Below are 22,455 nucleotides of genomic sequence, written 5' to 3'. Positions count from 1 at the left end.
TAGGGTAGTAACCAAAAGCCATAGGTTACAAGAATTAAAACCCAAAATAAATCAAAATAAAACACCATGAGTTACAAAATAAAATTCAAAATAAATTCTGAATTTAAACACAAAATAAATAGGGTAGTAACCAAAATCCATAGGTTAGAACTAATAGGGTAGTAACTAAAAGCCATAGGTTACAAGAATTAAAACCCAAAATAAATCAAAATAAAACGCCATGAGTTACAAAATAAAATTCAAAATAAATTCTGAATTTAAACACACAAATAAATTCAGAATTTAAACACAAAATAAATTCACCCAAATTTAATTAAAATAATAAAATATTAAAATGTAACAACACTTTATGTATGATCACTGCTCCTATATTTGGTTTTGGCTCTTCGACAAAACTCTAAAGTTGAAAATATTGTGGTTGCTATCCCATTTGGTATCAAAATATCAGATTCATTTGAGTTTTGATCCAAATTGAGGGGAAACATCATATCTCCCAAATTCGTTAACGAGGGTTTTCAATCCCTCATTTGTTCCAATTATACTGAAAATCATGGATTAAAAGATGGAGTAGCACAGAGTAATATGGTCGCATCCACCACTTTCCCTCTACTTCCCTTCCTTCTAATTTCTGTAGCCCAATCAAACCTTCCAAGTAGAATTGGAAAAATTTAAAATTGTAATTGATGGACTGAAGACTGAACTACAGAGAAACGGGTCGATGTCGTCGATTCTATCAAATTTTCTCTTAAATGTGTTTATATTCATTTGGGTTCCGATTTGGATGTTGAAATTATAAACTCATCTGAAGGTTATTGGATGAGAAATGAGAGAGGAAGAGAAGAGCCGGAGAAATGAAGAAAAGACCAAAATTATCGTTTGTAGATTCAATCTCTTTTAAATATTTCCACTGTTTTGTAAAGATCTTTGAGTGTGGTATAGTCAAGGTCGACCCTGGGTATAGGCCCAGCAGGCCTGTGCCTATGGCCCCCCGAAATTAAACCAAGTTTTATATATATTTATATATGTAAAAAAAAAAAAGTAATATATGGCCATATGTCTTGTCGTTTTATACTTCTTATCTTGTTGTTTTATACTTCTTCTCTAGTTCTCCTAGACTTCTACGCGGCTACTTGAGGAGACGGCATCTCTTGTTCTTACCTCACCTCCATAATCCCAAATTCTCAATTCTCAAATCTCAAAACCTAGCAGCTAATTCATCGTCGCCAATAATCATCATCATCTGCAATCATTCTTTTGTTTTCTTGTTTTTTGTTATGTTTTATTAATTTTCTGAATTTCTGGCAAATTTGGGAATTGGGAAGAAGGAAATAGCGGTTGATTTTAACCTTTTGATATTCTTTTGTTTTCTTGTTCTTTGTAATGTTTTATTAATTTTTCTGAATTTCTGGCAAATTTGGGAAGTGGGAAGAAGGAAATAGCGGTTGATTTTAACCTTTTGATACTAATTAACACAGCAATTTCGTTGGGCAAGTCTTTAAGTATTCTTTGCAAATTCAAATATTTTTCAATGAATCAATGATTAAGATTTTAGGGTCTGTTTTCTTTATTTTTCTTCTTATTTGATTTGTCTGAACTAATAGTGATTATAACTAATTATGAATTAAGTGCATCTTTGTTATTTGTTAATGGAATAATGGTAGACTGGTACTAGTGCCGTAGTGGTATCAGTATCAGATGCAGGCTAGAATTTTTTTATTTTATTTGATACATAAACCACAGAGCTGTACTCTATTATGCAGAGATGCGAAAAGAATCAAGTGCAGAAGATAGCAAGTTTTGTTGCCTTTGCTACCTTTTGCTCCTGAAATATGACAATATATATTCACAAAGTAAAACCAAGACATGAAGAGTCGATCAAACTGACAAACTTTTATAAAAGTAGCGGAATCTGAGTGGTGGAGTTGGTTTAATGGATTATGAAGTCAGAGTATTAGTGAGGACTTTAGTAGTTTAGTTGCAAGTGACTATACTACTGAATTGTATTCTTATAGAAACCTGTAAGCCCATTAAAAAGCTGTAAACTTAGTAACTTACTTAATTACTTTTAAAGAGGAAAACAAATTGTGAATATATTCGAAGGTGGGGAGCCCCATTTTTTTTTTCGCCTAGAGCCCCTGAAAACTCACGGCCGGCCCTGGGTATAGTAGTTGATAAAAGAGTAGTTACCTTGTTCTTCTTTTACTCATGTGTATAGGGAGTCAAAATCAGCTGAGACACAAGTATGAAAACACTTTATTCTTGATTTCAGGGTCATGATTTAGGTTTTCTTGTTTTCTCAATCCAAGTGTTTCCCTTTTTTTTATTTGAGGTTTCCAGTTAATTTGTCCCAAAATTGATTTCTGGATCTAGAATTTCCAAAGCCAAAGTTTCTTTTACAATTTGAGATCTTCAATCCGATTTGTTTCAAAAGTCAATTCATGTTGTTTTTTATATATTTCGGAACATAAATAATAAATTCACCATGTACACAGGCTCTATCTTTCTTCGCACGTTGTCACCTGTATCCATGAATTAAATGGTATGGGTGCCATAATTTTACTACTCTATACTGTATAATATTGAGAATAAATTATCCGAGTGCCAAAGTGCACAAATCTTACAATTTATGAAGCAGCTAGTTGGCTAGCCGCATAGGTGCTTCAAAGTTCTGAACTTCTAACTGAAATTGGATATTTTTCATAGTAATTAGTTTTATAAAATCCCTTGACGTCAATTTGAATCAGAGTACACTACATGTTAAATAACCAAGGACTTCTTGAGTTCTTGTGACTTGTACGTCTTCTCGAATGAGTCGATCCATTCTTATGGTTAAGACGCTGTCCTCATATAGAAGAATAAAGAATTGACCACCATGCCCTTATAAGACAAATTTTAGGGGTTTAGCAAGTAACTTAACGTCACCAGCATGTGCCTTAAATTAGATCAATATTCATATGAATTATATATTAATATTACGTACAGGTTCACATCAGAACGTTTTCTGGGCAAGCACAGAGCAAACCCTTTTTAGGGGCACGGAGATATTATACAAAAGCCATTCTCTTCTCTATATAAACTGTCTGAGTAGTCTTACCATTTCACTACACCTCCTCCTCATATCCATTACCTTTCAAATCCTATCCTACAATGGAGTTCACCAACCAGAGCAAATGTATCTGCTTGGCCTTGGTCCTCATGTTGGGGGATTGGTCTTCCGAAGCCACTTCTCGTAGTTTCAACGATGCATTTGCTTATGGGAGGTACGAGCAATGGATTGCTCGTTATGGACGTGTGTATAATGATATCAAAGAGAAGGAGGATCGCTTCAACATATTCAAGGAGAATGAGGCATTTATAGATACTTCCAATAACGATGGAAACAAACTTTACAAGTTGAGTTTGAACCAATTTGCAGACCTTACAAATGAAGAGTTCATTGCCTCAAGAAATCGATTCAAGGGGCACGAATGTTCCACGAAGACCACTACTTTCAAGTACGAAAATGCTACTGTGCCGGCTACAATGGACTGGAGAAAGAAGGGAGCTGTAACTCCCGTCAAGGACCAAGGCCAATGTGGTATGTAACACATGCACTATTCTCTCTGTTTTTTTTTTTTGGTCATAATATCATTTTCCATTTCAAAAAAAGAAAAAGAAAATGTACACGATGCTAATAAACTCTACTCAAACTGCTACAAATTTGAATCAAATTGTATACAGGAAGTTGTTGGGCGTTCTCGGCAGTGGGAGCTATGGAAGGAATCACTCAAATTACAACTGGTAAACTAATCTCTTTATCTGAGCAAGAGCTAGTTGACTGTGATGTCCAAGGTGAAGACCAAGGCTGTTCAGGTGGCTTTATGGATGATGCCTTTCAGTTTGTCATTCAAAATCATGGTATTAATACCGAAGCTAATTATCCCTACACGGCTGGCAATAGTACATGCAATGCTAAGGAGGAAGCTGGTCATGCAGCCACTATAACTGGCTACGAAGATGTGCCTGCAAACAGCGAAAGCGCCCTTCTTAAGGCCGTGGCTAATCAGCCTATTTCTGTTGCCATTGATGCTAGTGGATCTAACTTTCAGTTCTATTCAAGTGGTGTTTTCACAGGAACCTGTGGAACGGATCTAGACCATGGTGTTACTGCTGTTGGTTATGGTGTGAGTGCTGATGGAACTAAGTACTGGTTGGTAAAGAATTCATGGGGTGCACAATGGGGTGAAGAAGGTTATATAAGAATGCAAAGAGATGTTGCTGCACCGGCAGGTCTTTGTGGCATTGCCTTGCAAGCCTCTTACCCCATTGCATAGTGTACCAATAAAAATTTAATCAAAGCCCACTACCATCGTAGGTATATATTTATCATGGTATGTACATGGAGGAATGCTAGCAACTTTCCCCTCCAACTTTTTCCTTTTTACTTTTTTCATTTATTGCTCGCCACGTGTATTCCACAAAGACAAAAAAATCAGATAATTAATGGACTCAAAACACAACTTTTCAATTCCCTTTGTACCCTTATTTACTTATATCCTTATTAAAACTCTTTAGTTTTATCTTTTTTTTCTTTTCTAAATCTGTGTGGAACTTGAAGAGTTTCCACTTTCCATTAACATAGTTCTCTAAGGGCTGTTTGGTTCGCGGAAAGGAAAAGGAAAGTAATTCCTTTGTTTTTCATATGGGAAGGGAAATGAAATTTTGAAGAACTTTCTATTATGATGTTTGGTAATATAAGGAAAGTTATTCGGAAAGTTGTTATAAAGTTTGTAATTAATGCAATAAAATAATATGTTGTGAGTAATAAATGCACGAAAAAAAAAAAAAGAGAAAGTGATTCATTTGGAGTATGGAAGGAACCACTTTCCCCCTATTTTCCTTTGCTTCAAGAAAGTATTTCTTTTCCTTTTGCATTCCAAACGTAGGAAAGGAACAACTTTCATTTCCTGATGCTTACTTTCTGCGAACCAAACTAGACCTAAGTCTCTATCTCTTCTCCTTACTGAGTTTGCAAGACACAACCCAATTCGAGAACCGTCAAATCTTCAATGGCATAACCCCAAATCTCTAAGATTTTCCACTGAAATACAAACCCCAAATTAATTATCTGACTTTTTTGTCTTGATGGAACACATGTGGCGAGAAATGAATGAGAAATGTAGAAAGGAAAAGATTGGAGAGAAATGTTGTTAACATTCCTCATGTACATGAACTTGTTACTATAATATATTCCAAGAAAATAGATCAATAAAGAAAGTTGTAAGTTTCATGAATTACACAAACTGCGTACTGTGCCCTATGTATGAAATCAAATCACTATATCAATAGAAAACACACATATTTGCTGTCATCAAACCTTGGGGACTATGTTAAACCTCCACCAGCAGAACTCTATTACTTTATATTTGATCACTGGATAGGGGTTTGACTCTTACACAGAACCCGAAAGTTAACAATATTGTGCTTAATTGCTGGTTTTGGGCTATTTAATCTCTGATATATCACTTGATTGTTGATCAACTTGAGTAGTGGAACCAACCTTTATGGTTCAGATATTTATCATGAAGCTCAGAAAGACAAAAATATCTCCCCCTTCATATACATATACCCACTAATTCATATCTCATGAGTTTGTTTCATACGTATCAAATGCTAGAAATTTTAATGCAGGCTAGGCTAGAGGTTATACTACTGTGAACTTTATATCGGACTTTGACGAAGTCTGGTCAATTAAGTAACTCCTCAAGTTCTTGCTGTAGGAGCACATGACAAGGGACTGAAAGTGAGTCTGTTGCCTTGTATTGCGCGCCTTGAAGTTATTCATCCTTGAGGTCCTAATATTCTTAAGGTATTAGCAAAAGTGGCCTTATATAAAGGAAAATTCTATATATAATACATATGCGTATGTCATCCACACATTAATTTATAAATGTGAGAACAATTTTTTCTCAGAGTGGTAATATACGTTGAGTCCTATTTTGGGTAATCTTAGTTCTATTAATGGTAATTATATCAACTACGTCTTTGTCAACTATGTCTTTGTTACAAGTTTTTGAACAAATTCGTTGTCACTCATATATAAAGAAAATCTGACTGGGGCACAGGACCCACCGTGCCCCAATGTGGTTCCGCCTCTGCCTCCGGCCTCCGTCCGGCAAGCCCCGAGCCGCCGTCGCTGCCTGAAACGCCGCAGAACCGTCGACGTCCGTACTTTAGCGAAGTGTGGACGTCCGCTTCAGATCCTTCCTGTATATAGTGTTGAGAATATATACATCTCACATGAGAAAAATATGACATTGCCTATGAGTTTATAAGGGTTTGAGCCACTCCATCCATTGCCAATTGGTTTTGGATGTGAACTCCAAATTACTTTATCATGGTATCCAAGCCAGATTACCCAAGTGTGCATGCCTAACGGCCACACGGGCTCCAAGTCACCCAAAGTTGTCCATGTGTATGGCTTGAAAATTCGTCACACGTGCGGGGGCGTGTTGAGAATATATACATTCCACATGGGAAAAATGGGGCCTTGCCTATGGTAAATGAGAGTCTCTAGTCGCTCGCTACTTATAGTTTCGGTGACTTGGTGTGAGCGGCAGAGGCGGACTAGTAGGGTAGCAGTACGTTCCCCAATTGGCCCGTGACACCCACCGGCCGCGCTCATTTTACCAGTCACCGGACTCTGAATCCTGTAACACGCTTCAACGTTTACCTCAACCTCTTCCATCTCTCTCACGTAAATCGTAGTCTACTCATTCCCAAAGGGCCATTTCCAGTCCTCCACTGTTGACTCTACCCTCCCATGTCCCAACCCTCTCGCTCTTCGCAACATATAGTACCATAGCTTGTCCCTTATATAATTGCATAAATGTTACGATAAAGCTAGTCGGCGCAGGTGCTTCGACGTTCTAATTGATGTTGAACATTTTTATAGTAATTAGTTTTATAAAAGCCTTTGACTTCAATTTGAATTAGAGTGCACTACATGTTAATTAACTAATTAAGGACTTCTTGTGACTCGTGTAATCAAACGAGTAGATCCATTCTTATGGTTATTAAGCTGTCTTCACATCGAAGAATTGACCACTACGTACTTTTGGACATAGATATTAGGGGTTTAGCCAATAACTTATCGTCACATGCATTAAATTAGATCAAGTTTCATATGAACTATATGGGTTCATATCAGAACGTTTTCTGGGCAATTAAGCACATATACCAAACCGTTTTTAGGGGCACGGAGATAATATACAAAGGCCATTATGTTATCTATATAAACTGTCCGAGTAGTCTTACCATTTCACTACACCTCCTCTTATTCATCAACTTTCAAATGCTAGCCTACAATGGAGTTCACCAACCAGAGCAAATGCATCTGCAGTTTGGCATTGGTCGTCATGTTGGAGGCTTGGTCTTCGGAAGCCACTTCTCGTAGTCTCCAAGATGCATTAGCTTGGGAGGTACGAGCGATGGATAGCTAGTTATGGACGTGTATATAATGATATCACGGGGAAGGAGGACCGCTTCAAGATATTCAAGGAGAATGAGGCATTCATAGAATCTTCCAACAACGATGGAAACAAACTTTACAAATTGAGTCTGAATCAATTTGCAGACCTTACAAATGAAGAGTTCACTGCCTCAAGAAATCGATTCAAGGCGCACGAATGTTCCACGAAGACTACTACTTTCAAAATGAAAATGCTACTGTGCCAACTACAATGGACTGGGAAAGAAGGGAGTTGTAACTCCCATCATGGACCAAGGCCAATGTGGTATGTAACACACTATTCTCTCTCTGTTTTTTTTGTAGTTGTACATGATGCTAATTAACTCTATTCTAACTGCTACAAATTTGTAAAATGTATACGTACAGGAAGTTGTTGGGCATTCTCGGCAGTGGGAGCTATGGAAGGAATCACTCAACTTACAACTGGTAAACTAATCTCTTTGTCTGAGCAAGAGCTTGTTGACTGTGATGTCAAAGGTGTAGACCAAGGCTGTGCAGGTGGCCTTATGGACGATGCCTTTCAGTTTGTCATTCAAAATCATGGTATAAATATTGAGGCTAATTATCCCTACACGGCTGCGGATGGTACATGCAATGCCAAGAAGGAAGCAAGCCATGCAGCCACAATAACTGGCCCCGAAGATGTGCCTGCAAACAGCGAAAGCGCCCTTCTTAAGGTCGTGGCTAATCAACATATCTCTGTTGCTATTGATGCTAGTGGATCTGACTTCCAGTTCTATTCAAGTGGTGTTTACACAGGAACATGAGGAACGAGTGTAGACCATGGTGTTATCATTGTTGGTTATGGCGTGAGTGCTGATGGGACAAAGTACTGGTTGGTAAAGAGGAACTCATGGGGTGCAGAAGGTTACATAAGAATGCAAAGAGATGTTACTGCACCGGAAGGTCTGTGTGGTATTTGTAAAGCAACATGATGCAGCAACAACTTTATATGCACATGAAGATCAATTCATAAAAGCACAAACACATGTATTGCAGATATATAAATATGCATTCAAGGACATTGCTAATAGAATTAGAATTGTACCTGCATCTACACTCTTGATTCCATCCAGGATAGTTTGTCCAAGTGAATACATGTTCGACATTTAGATCACCAACTCAGCAACACAGCAAGAGAAAAGGAATGGTCTTCAACAGCAAAAGGTAAAGGAAGCCTTCTGCAGAAAATCACCAAGGGAATAGCCTTCTGCCTTCTACTTACTATAAACCTCCCTAATGGGAATGAACTGAATGTTTAGCGTAGTAGAGGCATGGACTATCTCCTGCTATATATAGGCAAAACTCAAGATGAACTCATCCCATAAAGGAGTCCAGATAAAGCCTAAACTTATCACTTAGAAGACTAAAGTTTATCACATTAGCTTAATGTTAATCAGGTAAGGCTAACTTGAATTTCCAACTCCTAAAGAGAGACATACAATCTCAATAGGTAAATAGAAAGAGATAACTCATGTATTTCTTGTTATTTATCTTAAACTAAATCAATTGTTATTTGCTCAATGGATATACATAATGTAAAGTCCACTTAATTCTAACATTCTCCCACTTGGACTCACATTGTCTATATGTCAAAACAATTGAACCATAGATTAATACAAACAACAACCAAAGTGTGCACTGCAATACAAGGATACTCATAATTCATTCAGTTTGGTCAAAATGCAGAAGCAAGAATCAATTATGATTATCATAACCATACTGATTAAAGACTATTAACATCAATTGCTGCAATTCACATAAACTCAAAATGTGATAATAATGAGAACAAAAGAATTGTATATCTACCTGCAAGGTCATCTTGTTCTCAGTCCAGCTGCATTGATCTTGTAAACTCAAGATCACACCAACTAACTCTTTACACCAGTGGACTTGGTAGTCTGATTCTTAACCTATAAACTCATGCATAGCACAATAGTCCACTTTGAAAAAAAACACAATTTAAAATCCAACAGATTATTCCAGAAAACTAAAATGGTACCAACAAAAGAAATTCATAACTGGAATGCCTCATTTTATTAATGACTTGTAAGATAAAGATTACAAGTGAACTAAAATTGAAAAATAGCTGAATCAAGGAATTGATTGCACAAAAATAAATTCAAAATAAAAATTGACTCCCACTGAGCTCAAGCTCTCAAGTTAGTTAATATTCCCATGTTTGTAGCATGTCTTTGAAATGGTGCAACTGTCAATGCTTTTATAAAGGGGTCTGCAAACTGAGAATCTGTATCAATGTTAACCTATAAACTCATGCATAGCACAATAGTCCACTTGAAAAAACAAACAATTTAAAATCCAACTCACTTCTCCATGCTTCACTCTCTCTCTCACTATATAGTACTTAAGATCAATATTTTTGGAATTGTTTGACCTTTTACTATTTTTGCTAAAGAAAACTGCAACCTCATTATCACAAAAAAAATTAAGTGCATCTGAAACAATGATGCTTAAGACTTTGGTATGCAACAATTTTTTTTTTAATCCAGATACCTTCACAAACACCTTTATAAATTGCTATAAATTTTGCCTACATAGTGAAAGTGGATATCAATGACTGTTTCATGGGTTTTCATGCCACAGCCCCACCAGTAAGTATAAACACATAACCACTAGTTGATTTCTTTATGTCAGGATAATTACCTACAAAGTCTGAATCTGTAAAACCAGTTAACTCTAAATGTTTTACTTTTCTGTAGACCAACATGTGATTTTTAGTTCTTTGAAGATATCTAAGTACCTTTTTACCAGCAATCCAGTGTTCATGGCTAGGATTAGACTGAAACCTGGATAAAATACCTACTGCAAATGATAAATCAGGTCTAGTACATACCTGTGCATACATGAGATTGCCTACTAGCCTAGCATAAGGCTTTCTCTCCATTTCAGAATCACTCTTCCCTCCTATTTTAGAACCTTTGGTAAGTTTAAATCTCCTTTGGACATGGGAACTTCACCAGAAGCACAAGTTTCCATTCCAAATCTTTTCAACACTTTGGAAATGTAATTGTGTTGAGACAAGCCTAGCACGCCTTGTGTTCTGTCCCTTTGAATCTCAATTCCTAAGACATAGGATGCTTCACCCAAGTCTTTCATATCAAAATTATTTGATAAGAAGGCTTTTGTGTCTTTGAGTAACTTCATGTTAGTGCAAGCCAATAAGATGTCATCTACGTACATACAGTATGAGAAAAATAAAGTTATTTCCAATTGTCTTAATGTATACACACTCATCTACAATATTTTATTTGAAACCAAATTTAGAGATTACTGAATCAAACTTCTTATACCATTGCCTAGAATCTTGTTTAAGTCCGTAAATCGATTTCTTGAGTTTGCACACTAGATTTTCTTTTCTAGATTTTACAAAACCTTCTGGTTGTTTCATGTAGATGACTTCATCTAATTCCCCATTCAGAAAGGCTGTTTTCACATCCATCTGATGTAGTTCCATGTTATAATGTGCTATAAGAGCCATTATAATCCTAAATGAGTCTTTAGTGGAAACTTGGGAAAAAGTTTTTGTATAGTCAATACCTTCTTTTTGTGTAAAACCCTTAGTTGCTAACCTGGCTTTATGTCTTTCTATATTACCCTTTGCATCCCTTTTGGTCTTAAACACCCATTTACACCCTATAAGTTTGTGGTTTGGATCAGTTTTGACAAGTTCCCAAACTGAGTTTTGACTCATGGATTCTAATTCAGCTTCCATGGCCTTTTTCCATTCCTTAAACTCACTACTTTCAACAGCTTGTTTAAAGCTTACAGATCATTGTTTTCTGCAAGATTTTCATCAAGTTCTTGCAGGTACACAATATACTCACTGTCTTGCCCATCAAAGGTAGGTTTCCTAACTCTTTGGGATCTTTTGGGTGGAGGAATTTCTGTATTTTCAACATTATTTTGCACTGCAGGTTGAATTTGAGGTTCTTGGTTGACTGGTTCTGCTAAATGGTGTGGTGAAGCTACTGGACTTATGACGTTTTGGTTCGAAACTATATTTTCTGTGGCAGTTGCAGTTAAGTCATGATCTTGTATCAAAGGCAATATCATACTTAAATTCACATTTTCTATAATTTCCTCAAAATCTGAAGAAAGATCTTCAAAATTTGTGTTACAGAAATTTTCATTCAGAAATTTTGCTTGATTTGTTTCAAAATTTCTAGATGAATGGTGTGATGCATAAAATTTATAGCCTTTGATTTCTCACAATAACCAACAAAATTACAACTCACTGTTTTTTATTCTAGTTTCTGCACTTGTGCATTTGGAATTTTTGCCTAAACTTTGCACCCCCATACATGGCAATGATGCAAGCTTGGCTGCCTACCACACCATAACTCAAAAGGTGTTTTATCTACAGAATATACTTGGGGCCCTATTGCAAATGTAATTTACTGTTCTTAAGGCTTCTCCCCAAAGAAATTTAGGCAGTCCTGAGGATCATGCTCCTCACCATGTTAAGAAGGGTTCTATTTTTCCTTTCTGCAGCCCCATTCTGTTGGGGACTGTATAGAGTTGTATATTGGGCCTAAATGCCTTGTTCTTGCAAGAACAAAGCAAATGGTCCCTTTTGTTGACCTGCCTCAGTATACTTACCATAGAACTCTACTCCTCTATCAGACCTTACAACTTTAATTTTTCTTTCTAACTATAGTTTTACTTCAGTTTTAAAAATTTTAAAAGCTTGAAGTGAATGTGCTTTTTCTGATAGTAACTGAACATGGAAATACCTAGAATAATCATCTATAAATATAATGAAATACACATTACCACAAATGGTCTTATGCTTGAAGGGACCACAAACATCAGTGTGTATGAGTTCTAAAAGGTTTTGACTTCTTGTTGCTTTTAGGGGTGTATTGTATATGGAATTAGTGGAACTTTTAAAGAAATCTATGGAATTTAAAAGTCTGGGTGTATTCAATATAGACTTTTAACAGTCCATGAAAGTCTTAAGGTATTCAATTAGGATTTTTAAAGACTTCATGAATTCCACCAAAATCTAGGGGTATTCAATTAGGACTTTTAAAAATGAATAAAAGTACAGAGGTATTCAAAATATCATTCATACTTATGGAATTAGAAAATCATGGATAATCATGGACTTTGTAGTGTTAACTATACATACCAAACTCCAATAATTTTCCAGCCTCCAGACCAAAGATTTCAAAAAGTCTATCAAAGTTTCCTCTTCAAAAAAAAAAAAAAAAGTCTATCAAAGTTTTTCTCTCTACGAAGAAGTTTGTCCTTCATCATCTCTCTTTCTTAATTTTTTGTCTTTTCTCTAATCTTTTATGATATCAACCTTTTTTGATACCCAACATGTTCATTGCAGTTGTTGAATGTGATTTTTGTTTTTGTTTTTTTTTTTCAATTGTGATACTTCGAACCCTAATAGAAATAAAAATGATTTATGAAACCCTAAAACTCAAATATTGTGGTCTAACCCTAAGACCTTGAACCATACTAAATTTTATCTTATTAACTAATTATTCTCATTAATTTAAATTTATATTATGGTTCAAAAAAATGTTGAACAGTTGAATTTCAATTGATTGATTGTAGATCAAGACATTGACCAATATTGCTACAATATATGTTAATCGGAGAAAACAAAATTGATGAGAATAATTAACCACAAACATCAAGTGATCTATATTGTATATTTATGTTGTTGGGAGATTAGGAATGAGAACAAACTCCTAGACAGACTAACAATCATTTATATGAGTCAATTTCTATTAGAAGATACTGGAGCATTGAAGAGACAACAAGTTATTATTTTGTTTTGTGTTTGGGCTGCATTTGTTTTTTTTTTTTTTTTTTTAATATTTTGTACATCTTAAGAAATCTGTAAAAGTCATTCATAATAAAGTATATAGATTTTCATGAATCAATAAAAATTTGTTGCTAAAATCAATGGTTTTAAGAAATCCATAACAATCTATCAACTTTTTAAAGAGTTTGTGGATTTTTCAAAAAGTCTGTCATTTAAAAAAAGTTTGCACAAATCCAAATACAATACACCCTCCTAAGTTTTCTGAAATTTGTCAATTTTCCTTTATAGCACTCAATACATCCTTCAAGATCAGAAAAGTTCAATTCTGGTAAGATTTTATTTTTCTCAAGTACTCTAAGTCTCTCTTTTGATATATGACTTAATCTTCTGTGCCATAAATATGCAGATTTTTCATTGAATAAAGATCTCTTAACACCTGCACAGTGTTTTTTCTTAATGTGTTTTGATTATTTTCAATCAACATAATATCCTGCTTAGGAACATAATAGTTTAATTGCAACTAATTGTTCATAAAAAAAAAATTAAAAAAAATTGTTCATAATAACACCTGATCCAAGATATCAATAACCTTGATAAATCTTTATTCCATCATAATCAATAAAAAGTCTGAATCCAGAAACCTTAACCAAAAGAGAAACATAAAGCAAATTCCTTTTCATATAAAGAATATAATAAACACTATCTAGAATCAAAAATTTTCCTAATCCTAAATCTAGCTTCAAGGTTCCAATTGCTTTCACAGCTACCCTCATCTCATTGCCTACACAGACATGGACCTCATCACTCCTTGGCACCCTCCTGTTTGTTAAACCCTGCAAGGAATTCGTAATGTGTATAGGTGAGCCTGAGTCTATCCAATAAGAATGTGGTTCTACATTTATAAAAGGGTTAAATACTATTTACTCCCTGAACTTTCAGGGAAAAACAGTTCAGTCCCTGCCTTTTTAATTTCACATGTTTACTCCCTCATCTCTCAATTTTGAACCAATAGGTCAATTCCGTAAAAAAACTCTATTAAAATGTCTATTATACCCTCAGTTCATCTTTTTTCTTTTTCTTAATTTATTTTTTTTTATCTTTTTTTTTCCTTTTCTGTTTATCTCTTCTTCTTCCACCTCTCTTCTCCTTCAACATCAAAATTTCTAAAGCGATCAAATCAATCCGAAACACAAAACCTCTCTTCATCTGCTCAATCAAAAAAAGGAAAAAAAAAAACAAAACAAAAGAGAAAAATATCTTTTCAAAAAAAATTAATTAATTAATTAAAAAATTTGAGGGTAGAATAGACATTTTTGGTCAGAGAATAACAAATTGGACCTATTGGTCCAAAATTGAGAGATGAGGGAGTAAACATGTGAAATTGAAAAGGCAGAGACTGAACTGTTTTTTCTCTGAAAGTTCAGGGAGTATTTGTTGTAAATGTCAAATCTCAACATGTTTGACTTTGTTGCTTTGGAGGTCTTCAGAAGAAACTATCTAAAGTGAACTCAAGATGTGAAAATTCAACTGACTGCAAAGAAGATGAGATCAACAATCAATGCTAACAATGTCATCATTGAGGCTTTTAATATGAGTGCCATAATTTTTATAAAGAAACATATGGAGAAAGCACTCTAAGTTGAGTATCCGATGAAGAGGATACACAGACTCTTTGGGTCGCTCTAGAAGAGCACTTTCACCATCAAATGACCATTTTCTTGCTTGAAGCAAGACAAGATTGGCAGAACGAAATTAGCCCATATGACCGTCTGCCACTTGGCCAAAGCCCAAGAGGCCATGTAATCAGGCTCCACGTGGCCAAGGCCCACGTGGTAGGAACCATGATGGCATAACTCAGCAAGCCCGAGTTGAAAGGAACACTGGTCCGGCCCGCTACCACCAGAATCAACATGATCTTTGTTATTAATGTGGAGGAATTGACTGCTGGTTCCGCACCTGTTGTGCGATAGCCTAAGCAGTAGATAAGTATTACGCCGATCGCGGAACTCGGAATACCAACTTTATTGAAGGATCATTTTCTATCTATTCCACACTAGAGATCATGGATTTTCGGGAAGTAAATGAACATACCGAGGATTAGAACTCAAAGACATGGGTATAATTGGCCCCTTGTGCCATATCTATTTCATCTTAATGAATAAAACATCTTTGGATTTTGGTGATTTATGTTTTCAATTATTTTGGATTATAGAAATGTGGTTATGTTCGAATATATTTAATTCAATAAACTTATTCATACATGTGATCCATTGAATTAAATAAATGAATAGGTATATTCTGTGGGAAAGTTTGTTGTCTGGTTAAAAGTGCTATTACGCACACCATACTCCCATATCGGAGATATTTTTCAAACTTATTGTCTATTCATACCTCTGTGACAACCGTATCAAGCCAATCCAACCTGATAGAGGGTTATGGCAAAACCCACTATATGTTGTCCAATGGTACTGAACTTACCATTAATGAGGCCTTATAATCTTCACGTTCCAGAAGAACGTTATTGAGTATTAAGGATATTCGAACCAACGAATATCACGCTGAAACCACTGAGAAAAATGAGTGTAATATCTTTGCATAACCTCCAAAGTGTGTGGCCAGAAGCGTACATTGGAGAAATTGAAATCTGTTAGCTAGAAGCTAACTAATTCAAGCAACTACTTGCTATGGCATGACCGTTTGGGACACCCAGGTCAAAGTATGATGCACCGTATCATCAATTCATCGCAGGTGCATCCCCTTCTGAATAAGGGTCTTGTATATAATGACACACTAAGCCATACTCATTAAGAATATTTAATACTAGACCATCATATGCAAAGACTAGTACATACACCACCATTTTTCTGCACAGAATGCAAGGGAAATTTGTGGATATATCCAACCACCATGTAGACCAGTTAAATATTAATGGTTTTGGTTGATGTATCGACAAAGTGATCACATGTTACACTATTGTCTGCAAGAAAACGCTGCTTTTGCTAAACTCTCACCCAGATCATGAAATTGAGGGTTCACCACTCGGATTATCGATATCCCATAAAGTCTATAAGACTTGATAATACCGGAGAGTTTACATCGAAGTCTTTCGATGATTATTGCATATCCCTTGGGATTGATGCTGAACATATAGTTCCCTATGTTCACACCCAATATGGTCTCGCAAATAGAATTTTGGTAATGCGCACCAAGCTTCTAGTTTTTGAGTGGGGCTATGCAATCTTGCATGCAGCTATGTTGGTCCTGTTGAGGCCCACTGCTACCCAACCTTACTCCGCGTTACAGCTGGTGACTGGGTACGAACCTGATGTTTCGCACTTACGCGCATTTGAGTATGCAGTCCACGTGCCAATTGTGCAGTCACAACGTACAAAATTGGGTCCTCAACCAAAGATGGACATGTATGTTGATTATGAATTCCATCCATTATTTGCTCTTTAGAGCCTTTGACAAACGATCTCTTTACCGCTAGATTTGCAGATTGTCACTTTGACGAGACAGTCTTCCCGTCGTTAGGGGGAGATAAGAACGTTACCGTTCCTGATGAACGACTTGAATTAACATGAAATGTCCCCACTATATTTCATCATGATCCCCAAACCGCATGAAAATACTGAAGTGCGGATAATTCTAGATCTATAGAGTATAGAATACAATATGCCAGATAGTTTCTCTGATCTAGCTAAAGGGACGAGATCATATATACCTACTGCAAATGTGCCTGCAAGGATAGATGTCCCTGTAGGATATGTCGTCCCAGATGGACGAGGTACGACCATGGCGGCTAACCAGTCATATGTCCCTACCTAGAAGCAAGGTAGACCATTAGGTTCGAAGGATTCTTATCCCCAAAAGAGGGTGAACTTGGCAAAAATGAATCCTCTTAACATCGCAATCTCAAACCGATCCATCTCATGAGATAAATCCGGATTATGGGTCTGTCCTAGAAGAGACAATGTTGGGGGACGCTCCAACATTTGAACCCACTCCCGAGAATAGAGAAACTCGGTAAATTTAGTGAGATTTGGAATCGGGTTGAGATTATCGTCGATGATATATTTGTATTTGCGGTGGCCACCGAATCTATAATATGCGATGACCTCGAACCTTGTTTTGTTGATCAATATCAATGAAAAGACGACTGGCTAACAAGGAAATAAGCAATTCAGGTCAAATTAGATTCCTTGACAAAGAGAAATGTGTTTGGACCTGTTGTTCCTACACCTTCCCATGTTAAACCCGTAGAATTTAAATGGGTATTTGTAAGGAAGCGTAATGAGAAAAATGAGATTATGATACACAAGGTTCGTCTAGTGGCGCAAGAATTTTCTCAACGCCCTGTGATTGATTACAAGGAGGCGTATTTTCCTGTAATGGACGTCATAACGTTCCGCTACCTTATCAGTTTGGCAGTTTCAGAAAAATTGAATATGCTGCTTATGAATGTGGTCACAACTTATCTCTATGGGGATCACAATACATAGATATACATGAAAGTTCCTGAAGGACTTATGATACCCGATTCAAATAGTTCTAGACCACGGAACACGCTCTCCATTAGTTTTGAGGCGTTTACTTTATAGATTGAAAAAATCTAGACGGAGGTGGTATAACTGTCTAAGTGAATATTTGATCGGGATGGGATATGTGAATAATAAACTATGCCCTTGCGTGTTTATTAAGGAAAAAAGTTCCGGGTTTGCAATTGTGCGGTCTATGTCAAAGACATGAATTTGATTGATATTCCTGAAGAAATCAAGGAAACCGCAAAGCACTTGAAGTCGGAATTTGAGATGAAAGGCCTTGGGAAAACAAATTATTGTCTCGACCTGAAGCCCGAGGACAAGTGCATATGAAATTTTGGTCCATCAACCAAATTACATCTAGACATCTAGAAGATGTTAAGACGCTTTAATGAGGATAAAAGCAAGCACACCCATGGTCGTTCGAAGTCTAGAAAGAACCGTATTGTCCTGCAGATGATAACGAAGAGATAATGGCTCTAGAAGTCCCATATTTAAGTGCAATAAGCGCATTATTGTACTTGGCTCAATGCCCTAGACAGGACATCCCATTCGATGTGAACTTGTTAGCTAGATATAGCTCTGCGCCAAACACCGCCACCAGAATGGCATAAAAGACATTTTTCGCTACCTTAGAGGTACAAGGGATATGGGCTTATTCTATCCCTACGCATCAAGGAATGGATCAAACCCTCTTAATCCTCGGAATGATGCTCGCCTTGTTGGATAAGCTGATATAGACTATCTATCAGACCCGCACAAGGCACGTTCCCAAACTGGTTATGTCTTTACCATTGGGAATACTACAATTTCTTGGAGGTCTACGAAATAGACACTTGTTGCTACCTCTTCAAATCATGCTGAGATACTAGCTCTTCACGAAGCAGTATGTGAATGTATATGGCTAAGAGCCGTTACAAAGCATATTCGAAGCACATGTGGACTGCATTCCACCACTGATAAACCAACCATTATCTACAAGGATAATGCTGCTTACATAGAGCAGATAAAGACGAGTTTCATCAAAGGAGAGAACACCAAACATATTGCACCGAAGTTCTCCTTCAATTAGCAACAACAGGAGCATCAGAAGATTGAAGTTAAGCAGATTTGATCTGAAGACAGTCATGCAGACTTCTTCACCAAGTCACTACCAAAGTATACATTCCAGAAGTATGTTCAAGATATTGGTCTACGTAAACTATCTGAATTACCTAACATGTAATTTTCAGGGGGAATCAAAATTAGGAGGAGTATCCTGAAGCATAACCACTTGACCATCGTGTACTCTTTTTGTCCTTAGTCCAGGGTTATTTTGTCCCACTGGGTTTTGTTACCTGGCAAGGTTTTAACGAGGCACATCTTTAGCATGGTCACCCCAATTATAGTACATCCTGAAGATGCTTTGATTTGACATATATGCATTTGCTCATCTTTTCCCTTCGACCACGGGTTTCTCCCACTGGGTTTACCGGGCAAGGTTTTGGTGTAGCAACTCTAATGCATCCCTCTCGTAGACATACTATCTACTTATGATGCTGATAAGAAGACTTCACCTCTCTCTATTGTAATACGACTACTCCACATTCACGCGTGTTGTGCTCTTTTTCTCCTTCGACCAAGGTTGTTTTTCTCCCACAGGGTTTTTATTACTTGGCAAGGTTTTTGACGAGGCAACTTAGAAGCGCTCAGCCTAGGCAACACTATTGACATGAAATATCCAAGGGGGAGTATTGTAAATAGTTATGGCTAATATCATGTAAATAGATGGAGAGTCATATATGCCTTTCACTATAGATTAGTGATTGATAGGATTCTGAATAGGAGTAATTGACGTTGCTATTAAACGTTGCCTATTTGTATACATCATGTACTCCTATATAAACCCCCTCATGGTGAGATGAATAGACACACTCTATCTCCATGCGCCCAAACTCTCTCTTTTTCTGAAACACTTTTGCTTTCATTTTAGAGAAAATTAGATATAAACCCAAAAATATAAGCTTCTATTGAGAAAAACTCATAGATATTTTTCTTTCAATTTACACCCACTCTACATAAGCAAACATTCCATATAGAGTATATGTCTATAATTAATGGTTTTTCTCATTCTTTTGATATATCTAATATGCCCTTCTGATTATGGAGGGTTAAATTAAGTAACTTGCTTAATCTTATCATCCATTTGAATTTGAATTTGAAATATTAAGCTAAAAAATCAATCATAAACAATTACGTCCTTAATTTCTTCCTTACTTTACATTTTGATTACTGACTTGAGTATATATTTCTATATATGCTCATTACAATAGTAGTTCATTTCTAGCACAAATTTCAATTATTGTTTTCCTTATATGTAGGTATTTTGTTTTCGAATAGATTTTCAATTTTCTTTTCCTTGATGGGGTCAATTATCGTTTCAAAAGATGAAAAGAGATTTTGATTCAATCACTGGGAGAAAATGTTTTTATGAAGAACGACTAAAAAAATGTTCTTAAAGAAAAGAAAAGGATTCGAGATGGGGTCAAGAATGGGAAAAAAGCTTTTGTTATTGTGTTTTCACTTCTAGGCTCACCCTCGGTAACTCTCTATAGTCTGGAAAGATTTCTAATTATAAGGTATGTATCTTGTTCTTGGATAACTTTCTTCTTCTTTTTAGGTATATTGTCATATTAATCTCATGATAGCTTTCTACTCTCAACTACTACATTTCTAATTTACCTACTAAGTAATTAGATGTAAGTGAGGCTTGAATACCATAAACCTTCAAGCTAAAAAAAGGTCGTATCTTCTACGATCATAGGTATAATATATATAATAGAAAACCTAATAAAGAGGTATGATACAAAAAAAAAAATGATTGTAATATAGAGGTGTCTATGTCATATAAAAAGAAACCTCCTATATATTAGATACATACTTGAAATCAAATTAACTAGAAAAAGTGTTCTGATGATCAAGTACTTTATTATATAGGTATACACATATATTATAGAGACTTTCAACCTAATAAACATGGTCAACTCGCAATGATAGAATACCTAAAAAAGAGGCTGATGTTGAAAATGATTCTAATAAATAGGTTGATATGAAAATTTCTAGAAATCAAGTTAGCTAAACATACCTGTCTAATCTTTAGGTTGTAATAAAAAATAAATAAATAAATAAAAAAAGACAATCCATTAGTTAGGTTAAAAACTTTAAACCTTTATCTTTCAGTTAGGTTGTAAGTAAAATAGAAAGTTACTTTTAAAATAGAAAGTTTAAATTACCGAAAAGTAAATATCACATTCACTTAAATCTATATAACCTCTGAATTAAGAAAATTATGTAAAAAAAGATCCATAATTCTAGCAATCATGATGAATTTAATGAAAATTGCGATAATAATGGGACCAATAAAAAAGATATACAATTAAGGTATTTAAACATGACGTTAATTTTGCTAGTTGACTTATGTTTGCCAGATTTAAATTATGGAAATTTGTGTAATTCTTCAACAAATGAAATCTAATATTTTATCCTAGTTGGCAATAATTGGGTGTAAATTGAAAAGAAATAATAGGTGGGTTTTTTCTATTAGATCTTTTAGAAATTGAGTGTATAATGAAATGCCCAACATTATTATTATTATTATTATTATTTTTTGGGTTCTAAAATAGGACTTGGGCCTGGTGTATGTAAAATGGGCTAGGTTTAAAACGGCTAAGTCTTAAGGCATGTTTTCTGAAGGTAGATAGAAAGCATTTAATTTTTCTGAAAATGATTTTCTTTCTTTTGCTTTTATAAACCAAAACAAAATTCATATGATATGTGTTTTATGAAAACAGACTCTGATACCATTTGTAAAGCAACATGTTGCAGCAACAACTTTATATGCACATCAAGATCAATTCGTAAAAGCATAAACACATGTATTGCAGATATATAAATATGCATTCAAGGACATATATTGCTAATAGAATTAGAATTGTACCTGCATCTACACTCTTGATTCCAACCAGGATAGTTTGTCCAAGTGAATACATGTTCGACATTTAGATCACCAACTTAGCAACACAGCAAGAGAAAAGGAATGGTCTTCAACAGCAAAAGGTAAAGGAAGCCTTCTGTAGAAAATCACCAGGGGAATAGCCTTCTGCCTTCTACTTACTATAAACCTCCCTAATGGGAAATGAACTGAATGTTTAGCGTAGTAGAGGTAGGGACTATCTCCTGCTATATATAGGCAAAACTCAAGATGAACTCATCCCATAAAGGAGTCCAGATAAAGCCTAAACTTATCACTTAGAAGACTAAAGTTTATCACATTAGCTTAATGTTAATCAGGTAAGGCTAACTTGAATTTCCAACTCCTAAATAGAGACATACAATCTCAATATATAGGTAACTAGATAGAGATAACTCATGTATTTCTTGTTATTTATCTTAAACTAAATCAATTGTTATTTGCTCAATGGATATAGATAATGTAAAGTCCACTTAATTCTAACAGTATTGCCATGGAAGTGTCTTACCCCACTGCGTAATTTACCATTGAAATCGAATCAAAGCCCTACTACCATTGTAGGTATTTACTTATCATGATATACATGAACTTG

General features: G+C 35.6%; 1 protein-coding gene and 1 pseudogene across 1 annotated transcript; both read left to right on the top strand.

The window, feature by feature from the left end:
* Positions 1 to 3,102: 3,102 nt before the first annotated feature.
* LOC112181616 (senescence-specific cysteine protease SAG39) lies at positions 3,103 to 4,395 on the top strand. The gene is made up of 2 exons (XM_024319992.2): positions 3,103 to 3,577; positions 3,721 to 4,395. Exons 1-2 carry the CDS (start codon positions 3,148 to 3,150, stop codon positions 4,311 to 4,313), a joined length of 1,023 nt encoding a protein of 340 aa, XP_024175760.1. The 5' UTR covers positions 3,103 to 3,147; the 3' UTR covers positions 4,314 to 4,395.
* A 2,951-nt stretch (positions 4,396 to 7,346) lies between these two features.
* Positions 7,347 to 8,445, top strand: LOC112167809 (annotated as a pseudogene).
* Positions 8,446 to 22,455: the final 14,010 nt, after the last annotated feature.

This window comes from Rosa chinensis, chromosome 1 (genome assembly GCF_002994745.2).
Source record: "Rosa chinensis cultivar Old Blush chromosome 1, RchiOBHm-V2, whole genome shotgun sequence".
NCBI lineage: Eukaryota > Viridiplantae > Streptophyta > Magnoliopsida > Rosales > Rosaceae > Rosa > Rosa chinensis.
Note: the sequence above shows the minus strand (reverse complement) of the source record. Positions and strands in the feature narration are given on the sequence as shown.